At 41.4% G+C, this 20,692-nt stretch overlaps 1 protein-coding gene across 6 annotated transcripts in view; it reads left to right on the forward strand.

The window, feature by feature from the left end:
- The window catches only part of wdpcp (WD repeat containing planar cell polarity effector), an 83,894-nt gene that overhangs the window by 31,344 nt on the left and 31,858 nt on the right, over positions 1-20,692 (forward strand). For all 6 annotated transcript variants that reach the window (XM_082556798.1, XM_082556800.1, XM_082556799.1 and 3 more), the window contains exons 5-9: positions 1,825-1,895; positions 2,855-2,914; positions 4,045-4,159; positions 9,014-9,150; positions 12,486-12,677. In XM_082556798.1, the coding sequence (XP_082412924.1) occupies positions 1,825-1,895; positions 2,855-2,914; positions 4,045-4,159; positions 9,014-9,150; positions 12,486-12,677 (575 nt within the window). The remainder of the gene's footprint in view (positions 1-1,824; positions 1,896-2,854; positions 2,915-4,044; positions 4,160-9,013; positions 9,151-12,485; positions 12,678-20,692) is intronic.

A 20,692-nucleotide genomic window follows, 5' to 3' on the forward strand; every position in this document is an offset into this window, starting at 1 on the left:
ATTCATTTTCTTCCACTTATCCAATTCAGTAGTAGCAGTTTTAGTGTTGGGGGCACATATGACTCATGAGATAGAACTGCTCATCTACTAGGTTGGTGGTTTCATCGCAGACTCCATATGTTGGAAGCGAATCACAAATTGACCCCAGTGCATCCGTCAGAGTGTGAGTGTGTGTGAGTAATGGTTAGAAAGCCTTAATTAAAGGTATAGATTAAAAACACTGAACAGTCCTTTTTCCATTTACTTGTTTAGGTTTAGGGAAAAGTTGAAATACTTCTGCTTCTAGTACATGCTTTGACACTCTGGAAGTTACTAATCATTTAAGAAACTTTTTATTTGCAATCATTAAAAAAATGCATAATGTAGTTCTACTAAAAGCTAATTTCTTTATATATCACAATAAACATATATTATAACCTAATCAATTATATCACTGTTAAAAGTACAATGAAGAAATTACCAAAGTTTATTATCAATTTACATTCTTTAATGTATTTTAGGTATTATACAGTGTTACATTTAAGATAAGATGTCATTAGTGCCCTATTTGTATAAAATATGCAAAGTAAATCCAAAAACGCCTAATTAACCAGTTTTATCATTGGCTATCAAGCCAATCTTTTTCAGAGGCTCTTTAAAACCTCTGACTGTTCTTTTCAGTACTGTCATTTCCACCTATGCACTATTGGCTACTTCCTCTTCTGCTCCAATTTCTTAAGTTTACTGGAAGAGAATGGATCAACTCAAAAAGAGAAACTCTTTCAATTAGTGTTTAGAATATATTTAGAATAGAAGTAAGCGTAAGCGTAAGGCTACATTTTTTTGGCCTGTACAATGACGCTGCAGGCAATAATAACATGTAAATCTCCACATAGAAAGGCCTCAACTGACTCAGACCAGGACCCTTCTGGCTGAGTGCTAACCATCAAACATCTGCACCACGGTAAATGCTGTAGAACTACTCAAATGTGTCCACATGTTGTACTTTTCTCCCACTAGATTACTTAGCAGAGCAAATAACTCTGTCTTTAGTTCTTTCAGTGCAGTAGATTACAAACTTCCTGAGGTAAGGTCAGCTTTATTGCCAAAGCTTTCAGTAAGGAGTTCCCCATTGCCTCCTCAAACCATATTTGTGGTTGAATCATGTGGAGGTTCATTTCGCTGTCTGCACTCTTAGCAAAGACAATTATGCTACAATCCTGGAAATCTGATGTTTGAAAAGTGGTAAAGGAATTAGAAAATGGATCACACCTAGAGAAAATTGTATACAAACAAAAAAGGGACCAATTAGAAGGAAATAGACTAAACTGACTGTTCAAATGATTGGTTATTGGTGCAACAGATAAACTAATAAGTCATTACTGATTAAACGACTGGCTATGTGATCATTCCCCGTGTTCCCATGTATGTGTTTGGTGTTTTTTAAAAACTTCTCTTTTTTGTACATCTGTAATGTGCAAACATTAATACACGTGTTTAAAAAAAATCTTAATAGTTATTGGATTTTTCTTTCTGTTTTTGAACTCAGACATTAATTGTTTGTCTTGGAGCAGTGCAGCAACTCTCTCTGCATGCATTCACAAACACAATCACTGGCATGTGGACCGCCTGCCTCATCTACCTACATCTCCTCATTCCACCTGGCCTTCATTCCTCATATCGTCTCTTCTCACACTCAGATCTCTATTAACTTTTATCATTTCCGGGTTTTGGGCGCCACATTCTTCTCAATTCCCATGAGTGGCTTTTTAAAAAATGTCCGTGTCTGTGTTAAAAAGTTAAGTCACATGATCTCCCGGCTTTTCTTGTGTTTTTCCTCTGTAGCTCGAGGCTATTCGTGGACTCCCAGGAACCGCCGACCAGAAAAGCTACGCGATTCGCTGAAGGAGTTGGAGGTACCCGCCTCCTCTTTTCAGTAGCCCCCACCACCAACTTCACCACCACCATCCCTCCTGGATGCCCCCCATCTTCTTCCTCCCTCTGGGGATTTTTGGAGTTTTCCCTTTCCGAAACGGCCGATTGATTAACAAATAGGGGCATTCTCTCTTTTCTCCCTCTCCCTTCACTCTCCCTGTCGTTCCCGTTTGTTCTCCTCTCTCCCTCTTCTCTCTCATCACCTCTCTTTCGGCCGAGCTCTGTCATCGAGGGGGATATTTGAGGGGATCAGGGGCCTGCCTGCAGCCCCCTCATCCCTCCTCTTCCTCCTTCTTCCCCTCGCTCTCCTACCCCCCTCCCTTCTTCCCCTCTGTACTTGTAGCAGTACAGACCTAGCTTTGTTTGGAACCTGTCTGTGGCTGTCACACACACAGATGCACACACACACACTTTCCCCACCCATCCACCTCCCTCCTCTCACCCGTAACCATTGTCTGAAACTAGAAACACCCCAGCTCACCTCCACACCCCACCCTCCGCCTCCTTTTCCATCCCTCTCTCCTCCCATCCAATCACCCCAGCTGGGTTTGGAATGTGGCAGGAATGACTGACCTTACACACACACACACACACACACACACACACACACACACACACACACACACACACACACACACACACACACACAGAGTTGTTACCTGCACCCCTTTCTCAACCCTCTTCCACCTCTTCATGAGCAGGAACTGCTGCAGTGACCTCCTGTGGTGGCAGTTGCCTGGTACTGTGTGCTACCAAGACAATTTATGCATTAGAAAGTTAGCGAATTGTGACTCCAGAAACTTACACAGACATATTTTTTGCTGTTTAATTTCCCACTCTGTCTAAAGCACCTGTCTGGTCTCAGCTCACTTTTGTTGCGTTACTTGGTTCAACTCTGTCTCTTTGTCTTTCTCTCCGTTTGTCCATCGTGCTCATTCAGGAACTGTTGCAGACCAACACCTGCATTCACACCAGATGGAGAAACAAGCACTGCTGCCAGGTATACACCCTCCTAAGCCCAAGACCTACTGTGTGGAAGTAGAGACACACACACATACACTCAGATATGTCTTTGTGGGTGAAGTTTCAAGAGTTTCTCTTTATTATATTACCGCTTACTAGTTCATCTCAAACAATATCAGTATAATTACAACATGGCATTTTTAAAAATCCCTAAGGCTGATTTGCATGTTGCTAATCCTGGTAAAAGCAAGTTTCTAGTTTTTTTAAATGTTAGTAATATGTGAATTTGTTTATTGTGTCATCCCCGAGCACGATCATTTCTTTAACCCCAAGTGATAACAGAGTAGTGAATCTGAGAGTTAAGCTAATTTCTTTAGAAATTAAACTTGTATTAAAATATCAGTTTTATTTTGCTAAGATTAACACAGAAAAATCCCCAAATTTCTTTAGCATCTAACCTACTAGTCCCTCTTTAGGACTCTCGGTTTATAAAAGAAAAATGATTTCCTTCACTATTTTCTTTCTTTCTTGAAATGAGCTAGAAAGACTCACTCTAGACATATTTCTAATATTAAAGATAATCTAAAGAGTAAACAAATTCAAACTATGCCACCAATCATAACAAGGATAAATAAACTGTATTTAATTCAAGTTCATTTTTCCCAGCTTCTTATGAGCATGAATGGAAGCCAGAAGCTGCTGTTTGAATTAGTAACATCATCCTTGGGTTGTAGTAGGAGCACGTAGAGCTGCACATCTCCTTTGGAGCCACGCATTTCTTGTCTTCTTTATGTCTTGATTATTGCTAAGTCAAAATCTGGTACATAGTCTCAACATTTAAGAAAATTACCTGGTTTAATTTCAGATGATAAACTTCATATGTGATGTCTTCTACATCACTAGAAGTCAATTTTCGCTGTTTTATGCAATGCATGCTTCACGTTTCCACATTAAAGTTCTTCCCAAAGTTACCTGTTGAATTTTAATTGTGATGTTACACTTCCTCCTCATAGGTGCACACCTTGTACATTATCTGTGACATTAAATGGGCTTTAAACTCAACAAAGGAGCTGCTCATTGTTGAATGGTGTAATAGAGAGACTAGACTAAATCTCTTTTAGCTGTAGTCATTCTGAGGTTTCTGTTTTTGTGTGTGCTGTCCTGCAGGTCATGCTCAGCAGTGGAGTGCTGGTGACCCTGACTGTACAAGGACCTCAGCTCGAACAAGTGTGTATAGACCGTACATTAGTGGGCCGACTACCAGCCAGCACGGTGACGCATGGTTAGTTGTAGAGGCACACTGACATAATGAATTCTTTACCCCCTAGCACATCATCACAGGACCCTAACTTAAAAAAAACCCCTACACTTTGAAGAAAGTGATCCTGGCCCTTACTTATTGACTTTTAGCTTTATAAGCAGACATACTCATATACTTAAGCCCCCCTATAAAATCAGGCTACTTTAATAGACAGACTTTAGGACTGCATTTTTAAAATGTGAAAATTGCAAACATTTGGACTTTTCACTGTATTTTTCCTGTCAAATGGGCCACATCAAGAGAGCCTGAACTTTTTATTTAGTCAGAAGTTGTCCGTTTTAAAAACATCATCCATCGTCTGCCATACTGCACTAAAGAAAGTAAGTAATAAATAAACTGTCACATGACAGGGTATCTTTTTACATCTAATATTCCATTAAATAACTGAAAGTTCTTTTTTTTCACCGTAGAAAATGAGTTAAGTAGCTTCATGTTTCCTTTTGTTTGTGTTTTTTGTACGATGGCACCGTTGTAAAACTAGGATGACTTAAAATAGAGTAATCTGTAACACATTTTTTTCTTGAAGTGTAAGCCCCAGACTTACTGGTGTATTGCTGAAATTACACTTCATTTTCTTAAGACTCTCAGGCTCATTAGTATTATAAATGGATGGTATATTGAACATTAAATTACACTAAATTAAAGGGGAGCAATTTGGAGAAGTTTCTTTTTTATTATAGCTTAGAAGTGAATAATCTTACTGGTCTCATGTGGCTGTCAAACTAAAATGAGTTTGACACTTATTTGTTTTTTAAAGTCCAGTGATTGTAGCTTTATGTTTCAGGCATTTAAAGCAAGTACAGTTTGATGTATGTTATATGCTTTATTGTAAAGGTTTAATAAGAAATTTCTTTGCTTGACCAAACGGTATGAAAGATGAGCAGCGTTTGTATTGACTGAAGGTCTTTAGGCTATGTGGAACATGCATTTTACATTAAATTAAAGTGTTTCAATGCTATATATTTGTGGCCCTTAATTAGTGGCCCTAAGTGCTACTGGGTTTGACAGCCCTGATCAGCTGGTCCAAGACATTCAGGGAGCCTTTAGTGTACAATTAACATCATAAGACATTTTTGACTGTCGTATTGGTTATTTTGGTGCTGCTGATGTTAATTAGTGCTGTTGCAACCGGCATGCCCATTATAGTGTAAACAAAGGGCTTTCTGGTGTATTGTTTTTATTTTTGAATTTACTGAAAGAAATTCTGTTTTTTAGGTGATTTAAATATTCCAGAGGTTCATTGAGCTTTAAGCAGATTTACGGACACAAACACAAACAACCTCTCTCTGCCCACAGCAACAAACAAACAAACAAACAAATGCGAACGCATTAGCATTTAAATGTTCAGTTTTATAAAAACCACAATGACGTCTATACCTCGCACTTTCTCTTACAGCGGCGGCATAGACGCCGCAGTTACACCTGCTCACCCCACATGCATCTACCGTCTACCCTTTCCTCGCCACTCTGTCACGCAAACACTCTCTCGCGCCACACGCGCCAACTCAGACACACATAACAGGTGCCACAGGTGAGCAAGGCGACTCTGCTAGCTAATTGCGGGCAAATCCTTTTGTGCTGTGTGTGTCCAGGGGCCTTCCCTTAAGAGCATCCATCAGTGTTTTTCCCTCCATCGCGCGTTCCTCCAGGGAGTACCGCCCCCCTCGCGCTGCACTCCCTCGCTCTGCAGACCTGGCAGGAGAGAATAAAGGGCTGTGGACACCGGCCCAAATCTGCTAATTATTTCTTTCTTTCTGTATCAATTATTTGTTCATAACACCGCCCTCCCCACTTCCGCCCGGGGTCTCTAGACACTTGATAAAGCCCCCATAGTACACACACACACACAAATTGGCATACAGACATACACACACTTGTCCCCATATGCATACATTTGCGATTACAGATTTTTCATTTCTTATTTTTTTACCCTCTTATAGACAAACAAACACTTTCTGTATGTCCACTCACATTTACACACACAGACACACACACAGGTACACACACACTAACTCATCTCCCGCTGCGCTCCATTCAAAGCCTCAGAGGCACTAATTATTAGAGTAATGGTTGTGAGAGGGTGGGTTCCGGGGATTGTGTGCGTGTGTGTGTGTGTGTGTGTGTGTGTGTGTGTGTGTGTGTGTGTGTGTGTGTGTGTGTGTGCGTGCGTGTTTTCAGGGTGGTGCAGTCGGTTAGAGGTTCTCACATCTGCCACTTGTTAAATTAGCCTGAGACAATTAGAGTAGAGAGCCTTAGTGGATCACACCATCTAATGCTTACAATGTACAGTTACTAAAACAGTTTACAATTACAGTTTTAACTCCTATATGTGTGTGTCTGTGTGTTTTGGTTTTTCTTGTTGTGTAAGGACATATGTGAGGTCAACGTGTGTTAGATTTTTTTTATATATATCTAAATTACTGCCATGTCAGATAAGTTGAAAACTTACTTAAATTGCTGCTCATATTGATATTTTTTTCACCATCAGTTAATGTGAATATTATTTTCTTCATCGTTTTATTTGTTTAATGCATGAAAAGTAAACCATAACTTCCCGCAGCCAGCCTTTTACAGCCCAAAGTGTATGATTTTCTGTCATGTGTTAGACAGGAAATCCTCATATTGTGAGAAACAATATTTGGCATTTTGCTTGACAATTATGAAAATACTTTTCCTTCATTTTCTTTTACCCAAGCAATTAATTGGCTAAATATTGCAGCTGTAGTCGAATCTTAAATTAAACTCTAAGCCACTGCGTAATGCCAAAGAATTCATTTTCATTGTCTGAACAGGATTGGACAACTTTCTAAATGGAGAGAAAAAAAGCTTTTTGGTGTTTGTATGCAAACGAAAATCCCTTTGATTTGCATGGTTTCAGCTAAATGTGAGGTTTGGTACTTAAAGCAACTGCATCCAGGTCTGTTTTTATTTCACAAAGCAACAAATCACACTCGTACTCCTTTGTTAAACTTTGCATCCTGAATGCTGGTTACGACAGTGTTCCTACCATGAGCTCTGATTGCATCATAAAGAGCTGCAGATTACAAACATTTTACACCATCAAAGTATTAGCAGCTTCCTTTGGCCGGTGGCTGGGCCAAGCTGCGCGTATGCTCTACGATTAAGCATCCTTAAGTGATTTTTTCATAGCCGGTTTCATTTACCACTGTTTAAATGTGCTTTGGTTAAGCCCATTGGCCTCTTATGTCAACATGCTGCTGAGGAGATGGCATTAAATGGATTTAGGGGACTGTGTGTGTGTGTGTGTGTGTGTGTGTGTGTGTGTGTGTGTGTGTGTGTGCATTTTGTCTGAGTACGTTTCGTGGGGCCATGTGTTAGCTTTGCCGTATGCTTGTGGGCGTGAATGCATTTCTACATGTGTTACTGAGTGTAGAAATGCATGCATAAACCGTGGTTGCAGGCTTGTCTGTATGAATGTATTTGTAGCTATCCGTGCATTTGTCTGCAATGGTAGATTTGAATGTGTCTAAAATGTGTGTGCGTCTGGGGTGTTCACGGGTGGGTCATGAAGGTCTGGTTCTTAATGCCAAGTCAGCCACCTGGTCCCAGATTGGGCCACAGCCTGGGTTCACATCCCTTCCTTCATTTGGAAATGAATGGGATTAATCTTAATCCCGTTTATAGACACCCATCGAGATCAATACTAAACTGCATTTAACTCGATTTGTCTATAATCTATTACAAAGACGCTTACTACTGCATTAAATGTTGTTTTGTAAAGCTAAGGCATCGTTAATGGCTGGGGTTTTTTTTTTTTGTTGTTGTTGTTTTGTTTTTTAATGGTTTAAGCCTTGAACCAGTTTTAGTTACGAATGCTTTATAATCCAACTTCAACATGAGGACAACCTGACTCAGTTGACCTGATTTAAAATGCTAGTTTTTCTGCATTTCTCTTCGCACGTGAATATTTGCATATTAATTTGAAATTTTCACACAACAGGATAATTTGACGTGTAATCGTACCAATACCCTACGTTTATAAATACACACATACCATGATTAATTGCTGGTTAGATTTCTGAATCTCGGGGTGCAGCCTTACTCGTTCAACTCAAAGCAGCAGATATCCTGCATGTGTAACAACACCCCCACCCTTTCCATTTAATTGGTTTCATAAACAGATTAATTTGAAGGAGAGGGAGGCTTAATTGCTAATCAGCGTTTCCATGCAGCTCCTGAAGAGTTGAACAGGATCAAGTGTGTTCTTCTACCACAAAAAGGCCTTAGAGCTTCCAGTGCACTGACAGGAGGGGAAGAGATACAGAGGAGGGGGGGATGCAGGAAGGTGGAGATAGGAAACGAGTAGACTAGGTGAAAAGGAAAGAGTAGGAAGGAAGAATTATTGACGGGATGTGAGACAGATGCTCAAAACTAATGGAAACCGATGAAGGATGATAAGCTGCATTAAAGTGTAAGGAGAGCATAATGTTTAGAAAGGATCTCCAGGACGCTGTACAGGTTGCAGAGTTAACAGTGTGGAAGCTAACAGGATAGGTCTGGATATTTTCCACATAAAAAGCCCAGTCTTTATTACTTGATGTGTCCAGCTGTCAGTGATTAATGATGAATATTAATGAAGCTATTGCAGACTTTGTAGATTTACAATCAGAAAAACTTGATGAATCATAACATGCAGATTTGCTACTAAATTATTCCACATTTTTCTCATGTGTTTACAAGTAAAAGCTGTAATTGTGCTCTAATAATATGGTTCTCCTCAATAGCACACAGTTGTGGTGGGTTTTTTTGTTCTGCTTTGAATGATGACATTTCGTGTGACGATGTCTTTGCCAGCGGTGCTGAGCGATAGGCTGATTCTGCTGTCCTTCCTGGAGCAGAGCCAAGTGGCGGCAGTCTACCTGAACAAAAAGACCCAGAACTCCCCAGAGACTGGCAGGCGAACAGACAAACTCTCACCCTCTGAAATCAAGGTACAGGTAACGCATTGATGGAGAAATGTGTGTGCTTAAGCATGTGTGTCTTTAGGTTGATGATTGCAAAAAGAGAGGGAGAAGTGTTTAAAAAATAAAATAAAACGGAGGCCAAAAAGAAAAAGTGCACTCAATGTAGCCAGCTGCTTGGGAAACACTTCCAGAGTGTTTTCTTGGATCAGTTTCACATTCGGTAGGGTACTTTTTCTTGTTGAGATTAAGTAAAACAGTTACATGTCCTTTCAGTGGACACCGGAGAGGAAATGCCATTAAAAATAACTATGAAAATGCTGCTAGGAAAGAAAAAAAACATGTTGAAGCTCAGTCAGAACCTGCTGGGTCCTTGATTTGTTATTGACCTTCTCCCTGTGACAGCTAGATAAATTACCAACTCTGGCTTGGAAAGTCCACTAAGAATAGTTTCCTCCAGTCTGTTCTCAATCTATATGGACGGTGGCATGATTTTTGTAATCTGTAGACCATCACTATGGATTTTGACAAAGATGTGAAAATTAAATCTTATTTAAATGGCTGTAAATAATAAACCATTAATCCAATATTTTTCTCATCACATTTTCTTAAATATGAGGTTGAACGCTCGGCATTGTGGCAAAATGTGAAGAGGTTACAAAAAAAGAAATCTGTTCATGATCGCGAACACAAATTATTTCATTTTTGTGAAGTTAGAATGAATTTGAATGTAATGCATTTCAGTGGGAAGTATGTTTCATGTCTTTTGCATGTATTTTATCCAGACTGTAACCTGTGTCACCCTGCAACTAATAAAATGTTTATTAATAAGATGTAATAAGATGTTTCTGTAAACCTAACTAAGAAGTTTATAAAACATAAACATGTATCCTGAACCTAACAAAAAACCTCTTACTACCTAAACCTAACACAGTTTCTAATGATAATTAATAAGGCAATTAGAGTAAAGCAGTTGAAGTCCCATGTAGGCCTCCAACTGTGGTCTGTGATGTAAAAAATGAAATGATTCACACCACCACCAACTGCTCTTTTCATGCTTTGAAAGAGGAAAATATTCCATTTGTACACATGACATGAATCAGCACATATGAGACCAGTCAAACGGAAAAATTGTTTTCAGAGACACACTTCAAGAAAATGAGGGTGGGAAATGGATTAAAAGTCATAAATATTTCTCCAACTGGTTCAGTTTAGTATTACATCAATACAATATACATTATCATGAGAATGTAGCCTCACATGTTCCCAGTTTGACTCTGGCTCTGCGACTTCCCTGTTCCTGTCTGTTAATCTCCATTCAGGTGTGTATTGGGCTCCCTCTGATCTGAAGGTGTTTTTTTTTTTTTTTTTTTTTAGCTGTTAGTAATATGCTTGATTATGTGTAGGACGGTTCTTCCCACAAAACAAAACTACACTCTGTCCTCCTTTGCTAGCTGGCTAACCGCTAACCCTGGCATTATCACATTACTGCCAGGCCCTTTTGTTAAGGGCTGTGTGTGTGTGTGTGTGTGGGGGGGGGGGGGGGGGGGGGGTGTGTGTGTGTCAGTGTGTGTAAAAGCAATCGTTGCTGCTGTGCGTCTGTCTCCAGAAGCACAGTCCTGATAAGACACCCCCCCGCATCACCCCCACCACTCCATATTGTACATCCAACACACCTCTGTCAATGCATGTGCACATACATGCATGCAACCTGCGACCAGTACACACATGTGTACACATATGCCCAGCTGCCCATTCCCTACAACACACACGCACACGCGTACACGCCGCACTGGTCCAGTGGGCTAAGCTGGAGAAGGGAGAGTAGGGGGCGTTGAGGGGGGGGCTAAACTAATCCGGCCCACAGAAAGTGGTTTTTGATTATTGCTGACCAGCAAACGCCAGCAGAAAAAAAAACCTAGAAGAGCGAAGAGATGGGTAGGGATGGAGGGGACATACGGGGGGTAGAGATAGAGTGTGTTATTAACCCAGTGATTTTCAGATTTTATTTTTTCTTTTCCATTTCTAATCTGTCAGTGATCTCCCGTTCAGCTGTTTGGAGCAACTCTTTGTTCCCTTTATCATCGGATGTAGCTCCATCATTTTCAGGCGTATTCTGTGTCCAAAGCAAATTTCCCCCCCCCGAGGGGGCAAGGAGGGCAGACATGGACCACTGACTCTCAAATCTGCTCCACTCATACAGTACAGCTTGTCGATTTACTAATTTCTGCATGTTCTGGGACTTTTAGACCATTTTCTTTTGTTGAGACATGTTTTTAGTAATTGATTTTCTAAAGACATATTCCCAAATTCCTGCTGATGCCCTTTTAGGGGGATTTTGATGTTACAACTGCTCTTTTCCTAGGTTTCAAACATTTATTTTGGCACAAACCTCTCATTGATCAATTACTGATACTGATCTAATTAATCTGGATTTCTTTTTAACCTCTTCATGTGCACTTTTTTGTTTCGTCCTTCACTCATTCATTAATTCATGCTTTTATTTTATTCCTCAATTCTCATTTCCCTGAAGCTATAGTGCATGACAGCAGCTTTCACCTCACTTGCCTTTCTTAACCCTCTCTCCAAACCCAAACAATCAGCTTTTTTAAAATTCGTTATCACCATTTATTCCTCTCTCTTTTGCCTCCTTCACCTCTGTCCTCCCTCTACCTATCAGGTTTTAGCCATTCTTCTGCAGAGTGACAGAGGTCATGGATGTGTGTGTGTCTCTTAATGTGTGCGCATTAGCCATTGACTCTGGTTCCTTGTGTTAGTGAGTATGGCTGAAGATAAAGAATATATGAAAGGTTTGTATGAATATGGGGCTGTGTGTGTGTACCTGCACTTTGTGTGTCTATCCAAGAGTGTTTGTTTACTTTATAAATCAATGATTGTATACATACATGCACATATTTATGTATGTGTGTCTATTTGTGTGTCTGTGTGAATGTGTGTAACCCGCCCACCCCCCCAAGCGCCACGAGAGCTCATTACTGTGCGTCTCTTTGTTGTGGCCCGTAGAGCGTGGCGGACCTTCCCAAAAAATATGCACATCACTAAAACAACAAGCCCGACAGAACAAAACGCACACAGACATTAATAATGGAAGATGAAAAAACAACCTTAGACATCAACAAAAACAGGATGGGGGAAGGACAGCAGAGGCACCAGGGGCTCCAGCCGTGAAAGTGTCAGAGCCCTCGGGTTTTAAAACAGGCCAGGAAGGTGAATCCAAATGAGCGAAACACTGAGATGCTCGCATATCTTTCCCATTCTTCATAAAATATGTTCTAACTTCAAGAATCTCTGTCTTCCTACTATTTTAATTGGCCATTTTCACTGTTTTGTATTTTTGTGTCCAGGTGGTATGTGTGGAGTTGGGCGGGTGTGGTCGTAGGCTCCACAGACATGTAGGTCTCAACAGTGTCCAGGATGTGGCGCTCTGCTGGTGGAACCAGGATGAGTCCAGTGAGGAGCTATGGCCCTGGACTCCCACAGATACACACAGGAATAACCTTGTCCTAATCAGCTGCTCACCTGCTGAAGGCCTGAAGGTACACACACACACACACACACACAGAGCATAGCACAGGTATACTTATGATGGCTACATTAAACACAGGGAATTTCCAACTGTGCATTTCCTAGTACAACTTGTCAAAATTCTATGATAAAGGTTTAGTCAAACCGCTCAAAACTTTAAACCTCTTGTTTGGATTTTAAGACCTTAATAAAGGTTCCAATGAACACCACATGTAAGCAGTCGAACAAACCCTGTATTCATTAAAACAGAGGAAAAGGTTGTGGAATGAAAACTATGAAAGACAATTACCTACAGGGAAACCAGAGCGGTAATGGTCTTTGCTCATTCCAATGTTTTACTGGTTTGGAGAGGGTTAATGAATTGGTCTTGGATGCTTTTGGGGTTACTGCGGGTATATCAGACTTATGTGTGAATACATTTGCAGAAAATGATTACTCCCATCGTTTTCTTGGGAAGAAAGCTCCTACTCCCTGTGGAGCAATTCAAGCATCTTAAGTGATGACTGAGGTTGACATGGCTGGTGGATTTGAGCAGTGACATCACTCACAATCCACCTCACCTACAGGGCATTTAGCTGGTTTCTTCTGACCTGGAGTCACAGTTTTATTCTGAGTTCCTCCTGACAGAACAAGCTCCTGATGCTATATCTAAAGCTGTGTGTGCTTTTATATGCTGTCTCATCTTTCAGTCACTGCCCACAGCACATGACCCTATGTTAGGGTGGGAACAACCAGAAAATCTACACTTTCACCTTCTCTCTCAGCTCTCTTCACTGCAATAGATTGGTGCAGCAGCCACACTGCTGCAGACAATCCATATTTCAGTCTCCTGCTATAGAGTCTTGCTATAGTTGTCCAACATATTGGGTCTGATACAATCACTGGTCATGAGCGTGACATGTATATCGCACAACTGGTTGGCGAGTGCTTCCTGGAGGTTGCTGGCTGTTGCAAACGGTGCTGAGAAAAACATTGTTTTTATTGCTTTGGTCGCTAACAGATTGCAGCGGCTTCCTGTGCTTTGCTTTGCTTTGGATACCTACATATGTGCAAACATTTGCTGACTTCTTGGAAAGGGCGATGCAAACCAACAAATGTTTGCAATGCCAAGACAATACAAGTGGTTGTAGACAAAGCAGAGTCTTCCATGCAAACCACAGGCAAATGCAGCAATAGCAACCAAAGAAATTGCAAGGAGATTTTTCCTGACTGGCTGAGGAGTACACATTTTTCCCTAATCATCAGTGGTTGCCAGAGGGTCACTGACCAGTTTCTAGGCCTGTGTGATTAGGAGCTTAGTCATTTGACCCTACCATGATTGTCACATGCCCAAAATGGTGGACAAATTAAGATCACATGGTTAGTGGTCATGTGTCTGCAAAACCTCAATACTCTTCCCCCACTTAGGAATAGATGCTTAATGTCCTCCACTTGAAGCAACAACTGCTCCCAAACTGCAGTGAGCACCTACAGCCTTCCCTCGCTTCAGACTTGAGGTGCTAATTGTCATCCCCGCCACTTCACCACCAGCAAACCGATCGGGTTTAAGCTGGAAGTCATCAGTCGACATAGCCAACAGAACCAAATCGGAGATGTGATCCTGAGACCCCCACCCTGCCACCGATTAGCTGCACCTAGAATCTCTCTATAAAAGAATCTGTTCACCTCTACAAACCACATATGTCTTTTACGTTAACTTCTTAGTTAAATTACCTGACTACAAGTAGCTTTGAAATAAGTTGCAAAGACATTCATGTTTTCTTAAAGCCTAAAGTGTGATTGATTATTAAGTCCATCTGTTCATGACTGAGATGAAGATTAATTAATCAGTACAGAAATCCTCATACTTCCTAAGTGTTCACAGTAGATTTTGTATAATGGTAGCTGATGATTTGGCAAGGATGGATGCTCTCATTATTGAACTAGGAATTTTTAGAGGAAGGCTAAGTTGAATTTTAGTAACATGAACACATAATGAAATATAGTAAATACTTATAAAATACTTTTCAGTCTTTATTTGAAGCTCTCAGTATCAGTAACACAAAGTCATCCCATATATTTTTGTAGTTTCACACACAGGGAAGCTTGCAGACACACTCACCAGACACCAGCGAGGGAAAAAGGGGCAACAAAGCTGCTGAATTTGAGGAGAGACCTGTGTTATTCTGGATGGGATTGGGGATGGTGTGTTAGTCACCTCAAGGGTGGTACCTCTGTGTTGCACCTTCATGCATCACCATATGAAAAAAGCAAGAGAGCTAAGCTGTGGTACAGCGTGAAGGAGAACGCCCACACATTCACGCACAGGCTGAAACGCACATCCTCGTGCCCTGTGGCAAAAACCCTACCCATGACCCGATTCTGTGTCAGTGTAGGATTGGCCTCGTGCCGAAAGCAGATGAAAGATCCCAAATTACCAAACCGGGCTTAACTCTAACCCCGGTACGTGTACCTCAGTAAGCATATGCAAAATATTCGCCACACCAAAGAGAGAAGGGAGAAGGAGGAAAAATGAGCGTTACCAATCGCACGCTAGGAAAACAAATTCACGCAGCAGAGAAAGAGGGAGGAATTGGAGGTGTGTGTGTGTGTGTGTGTGTGTGGGGGGGGGGTGTACATGAATATTGAAATAATCAAAGCAGATGCTGTTTGCTGGTTTTTCTTCTTGTTTTTGGAATGCTCGCCACATTTATCACACTCCTTCACCTAGTTTAGTCTGTGTCTCCTTCAACACCCCCCCCCCCCCCCCCCCCCCCCCCCCCTCTCATCCTTCTCCTCCTTCCTTCCTCCTCGCTTCAAGAACATTAAAGTCTCTTCATGGGGCTGCGCCATCGCTCTCTAATGAAAGCGTTTGTTGTCATTTTTCAGATGCGCGGTGTGAAATTAAGCGAGCAGTTTATGTAAGAGCCGTAGCGGGAATCAAATGCTGGGCACACATCGGGCGACGCCAGCTACTTCAATCACTTCAAGCTCATATATATGTTCCTTTTGTTCAGTTCGCTATCTGCCGCACTAAGCCAATTTTCTAGCCAGTCTCGGCATTTAAAAAAGTCTGATTTCTTTCCCTATGTGGTCTTAATTCGTATACCCCCCTCACCACCTCCTCCCTCCTCATGCTGATAAGTGGAGCCACGGAACGTGGGGGGGTAAAGAGAGGAAAACATACACAGTTGGTTTTTATGCAGGAGCCAGTTAACATTTTTAATGATCCTTCCTTCATACTTTATACACCCTCCCCCTCCAAACAAACACATAAATCAGCCATTTCCTGGAATTGAATAATCTTAAATGAAGTGAGATGAATGTTTTGTTTGCTTTTGCTTTTTTTCCCCGATTATTTCCAAACACTTTTTTTTTAACTGTATGTCTATCCTGTTATCTGTCACCAAACAGTCTGTAGTTGTTTGATCTGCATTTGTTTGTTGATTTGTGCTGTCTTTTAATTATTTTTTGACTTAAGAGTAGAGCAAAAAAAAAAAATTCATAGAAATTAAATAATTTCTAATCTATATTTTATTTATTCTTCACTTCAAGAACACTGTGATGAAGAGTAAGGGTGCTTTTGAAGCAAGATTGCTGGCAAGACTTGCTCCTTAAAAATTAAAAGCTGCAGTCTTAATATGAAGAATTAAAGCACGTTTCAGAAATGCACTGCAAAATAATTTGTACCATGAAAGGGTCTGGTGCTGAATCCAAAGTGTCGATTTACCCCCAAGCTCCGCTGCTTTTTAAACATCACACTGGGAGCACTGCTGGTACAGTTTTGCGTCCAGTGAACGATATTCCCTCCGTTATTTTCAGCCGGGGAAGGTATGAGGAATATTTTGGTTCGTAATCCCGCTGTGCCTGTGCATTTTCTCACATCAGTACTTCAACTCTAACCCCAAATCACATACCTAAAACTTCCCCAGTCCCACCCAGCTATCCCCCCTCCGCCTCCCCAAACACCCCTCATCCCTCGACTCTCCTCCAAGTCCCTCCGTCTCTCTCTATCCGTCTCTCCCTGTCTTTCTCTGCTCCGTGAGCTGGAAAATTGGCTTCAAAAGGCCACTGCTGTGAACAAGGGCCAGCCACACAGTTGGGCCCGTCCGCTTTATCTTTCACGCCATGGAGGGGGAAAAAAGGTGCCGGTGAGAGAGAGAGAGGAGAAGAATGGAGAAGAATAGTTTTGACCAGTCACTGAAACCAATAACCAGGAGAAAGCTACTTACTAGAAGTCTTTCTTTCTCTCTCTGTGTCTGTCTCCCTCTCTCCTTGTCTCTGCTCTCTTTGCATCTTTCTCCTCTCTTTATTCTTTTCCATTTCCACTCTTTCTCATCATCTTTTCTACATATTTCTGTCTGCATCCCCTTTTCTCTGTCTCTCGTTTGCACATCTGTTCACTCACTTGCTCACTCTCATTCTTGACCTGATTCATCATTTTTTATTTTATGCTCCCAGATTCAGGGAATGCTGTACATTCACATGCCACAATATACTCTGAAGAGTTCACAGGCAAACAAAGCTTTGCTTTTCTGGACACATTACGACACATCTCTACACCTTTTTTACAGGTCGATTGTTGTTTAAGGGCAGCTTGTTAAAAGAGGTGAAAAAGATTTGGCTTTGTAAATGATGAAGTCCCAGTGATTTGTAAATATTTACTGTGCTATGCTAAGTCTGTTTAAAATCTAAAGAGTAACACATCACCTACATCTTATTGTAGAGATCACACAGCCAACTGCAGGTCAACAGTTTTATCGTTTGTCTTTCTTCCTTTCTGGTCTTTAGAGTAATGTTAGCATTTCAAGATTATATTTTGGCCCTGAAAGGCAGAAACCTCCATAACCCTGCAAGTCTTGAATTTTCTTAAATCTCCTAATCAGTTGTGTTGCCTTCAGGGACATTTTGCTTGACTTTGCTCAGTCCAGATGATGGAATATGAGGCGTACCTTCGACTTAAAGATTACCTGGAGTTACAATGCAACTACACTGGCTGTAGGAGTGTGGGTGCTTCTGGCACTGAATGTCGCTTTTAGCACTATCAAATGCATCCACTAAAATATTTGAGGCACTATTATACTTAAGGCCAGTAAATACAACATATTTAAATACACAGGTCAATGCATAAAAAAGTGAAATGGTGAAATGACGGCACTCCATGAGAATATTCATTGTAACTATATGAAATACAAAAGAGTGACAGATATATAACCAAACACAGTACTGGAGGGATGGAAGACCACTCTTCCAAGAGATGCTACCCCCTTAATGTTTTGATGAATGTACCAATAATGCACTCTCAACAAATCAGTCAAAAATCTCCTTGAGGTGTCCAACTGGTTTGAGGTCGTAGCATATGCATCACATTAAGATTGGGGAAAATGGATGAGACCACTCAAATAGAGAGAGCGTGATTGTGTGATAAACCTAAAGTCAGAGCATCTTTGTGAGCCCACTATTCCCCTAGTGGGCTCACACTGCGGCAGCTAATCACCTCCTACAGTTTAACGGAGCCATCATCTGCTCACTTCAGCAGTCAACTGTTCAGGATTGCCACTTCTTCTTGATCTTTGTGTTTTTGAACTTCTTAAAACAGCAGTCCCCAACCCCCGGGCCACGGACTGGTACCAGTCTGTGAGTCATTTGGTACTGGGCCACGAGAGTTGAGGCTTGGGAGTGAAATTCATGGTTTTCAGGGTTTCTAACGGTTTTTAGTGTTATTTTTTTTTATCGTTTTAATCGCTAACTCGGTTTCCCTGGGTCTTTTCCCGTGTGTTATAAATAAATCTTCTTTTTTTTTGGTACAATTACTGGTTTTATTTTGTTGTATTTATCCGCAACACCTTAAAGGGCAGTGCATGGAAAATATTGTCGGACATAAACTGGTCCATGGTGCAAAAAAGGTTGGGGACTGCTGTCTTAAATAACTTAAATATTTTCATTGGTGAGGGGGGGTTATGGGATTATGACCTGCAGCCTCATGGATTGATAGACTCAGGGACTTTTCACAGCCACTGTCTCTATTGAAACACTAGTCAGTTCAGTAGCCTGGATTCTGACTTCCATAATCCACTTTTCTAGTGACTTTAATCTTTTTCTTTTACTTTCTTGATACCAATTCTGAATTAAATGTGCCACAGAGCAGGATTAGATGATGAATATTATGTGCAATGGTGCTAAAGCTGGTTTAATATTTAAACTGTGAATAATGTTGGTCAGAAATATTTATAGAGGGGCTGAGAGTGTAATAAAGCAATTATCATCAGCTGTGTTATGAATATCCCAACTTGGGTTGAACATGCTGTTATTTTCTCACGTCATACATGTTTTTTGTGCACATTGTACATTTTTAAAAATGTAAATAGTGGCTGCTGCAGGTTGAATCCGCCCATGTAGTATTTATTTGTTGGCTCAGAACTTTAGCTGCCTCTGCCCTCTGATCCCTGTTCTTGGAGGGTCATCTGTCAGGTGAAACGGAGCTGAGTCAGCTGCACCTCAGCCCCCCGATGGTGCCATGGTGGCATGCAGGCTCACAGCAGGCAGCGGGCACTAGCAAGCCGGGCATGCGATGAAAAGCTGAAAGGATGAGATGTAGTTGAAGGGTGGGGGGTGTCACGGTTTTTGGCACTGAGGTAGGTCTTATGAGTCCAGTGTTCTGTAGGGTGAATACGATGGACCCTCACCTGCTATGCATTTGTGTGCTAGTTTATTTTCACGCATGTGTCACTTTGCAGAAATTAAGCTATCCAGAGAACTGCACCAGCCCCAGGATACACCACCTTTTACATGAATTGAGCCCCTCTACCCTGCTGCTTCAAATAAACACACACATTCACACGCAGCACCCACCCCCTGGGGTGCAGCAGGAGCTAGCTCTGGGGGATTATAGGGAGGAAAAAAAGCTTTCAGGAGGACAGTCATCTGCTTCTCTCCTGCTGTAGACCATGGGCAGGCAAAAAAAACCTGCCTTCCTCCCTCTAAGTCCCTTTTTGGCAATGCCTGCCAAAAAACTGGGCCGAGCAGCTTTGCAAAAGGAAAGGAAGGCAGGCAGGCAGCCGATCCTTCTTTCTGTCTACACGGCGAAAAGAAATGGGCTCATTTAGCCAAAGCTGCCACGGTCAATGCAGGGCTCTGATAGAGGCTTTGGTAAGGTGAAATCCTTCCTAAAAAGCTCTTTTAGTGACTGTGTAACTGTTGGACTGATGTTTAGTACAGCCTGTGTTCTCCTGTCATCCACGTACTGTTCCAGGTTTCTTGTGGGTGTTTATCGACACTACCACCCGTGACACGGCCTGTCTCCCTCAATGTCAGTGCTTGTTTGCATAGCAGGACCATTGTACCCACGCAAACTGGTTGTAGGCCAGGCAGAAATAATCTACATTTTGCATTTGACCACTGGTCAAAAAAATTCAAGATTTCTTCATGTATCCAGTGAAAAGGGCTCCTTTTCTTGTCATTTGCCATGTCTATTGCTGAGCTCTTGGCTCCTCACACAGGTAAACAGAGGAGGTTGTTTATCATTATGTGCCAAGCCATGGCATGCTTAGGGAGAAGATGTTGTTGACCTTGAGTTAAAATAGAGCTCTTATCATTAGCTGTCTTGATTGACAGCTGGGTGTTTATGAGCAATATGGAAGGCTCCATTTCTTCCATCTCCAGGGGGTTTGGGGCTGCTGCCACGGCATGACTCATTTCTGTCTTTCTCTCACGTGTTCTGTCTTTGTCTCTGCCGTTTTATTCCAAAACAGGTTAGTTCAATAACAGTTGCAGCACAAAACAGGTTTCAAGTTGAAGAGCATGTTAAAACAGCAACAGAAATTAAAAGATCTTTGATGATGAATACAGACTAATAAAAACATTTTTTAAAATACACTTGATCTACAGTAGATGCAGTCCTCTTCCCCTAAAGTTTACAGTAATGTTTTTGTTCCTCGACACTGAGAGAAGACATCATCCTTCAAATCTTGTTTCAGCATGCTGGCATGCCTGTATCAGGAAGGAGGACTATGTTGATTTCAAACTCCACATTGCTCTTCTTGCCCTT

This window comes from Aulonocara stuartgranti (genome assembly GCF_965226115.1).
Source record: "Aulonocara stuartgranti genome assembly, chromosome: 13".
NCBI lineage: Eukaryota > Metazoa > Chordata > Actinopteri > Cichliformes > Cichlidae > Aulonocara > Aulonocara stuartgranti.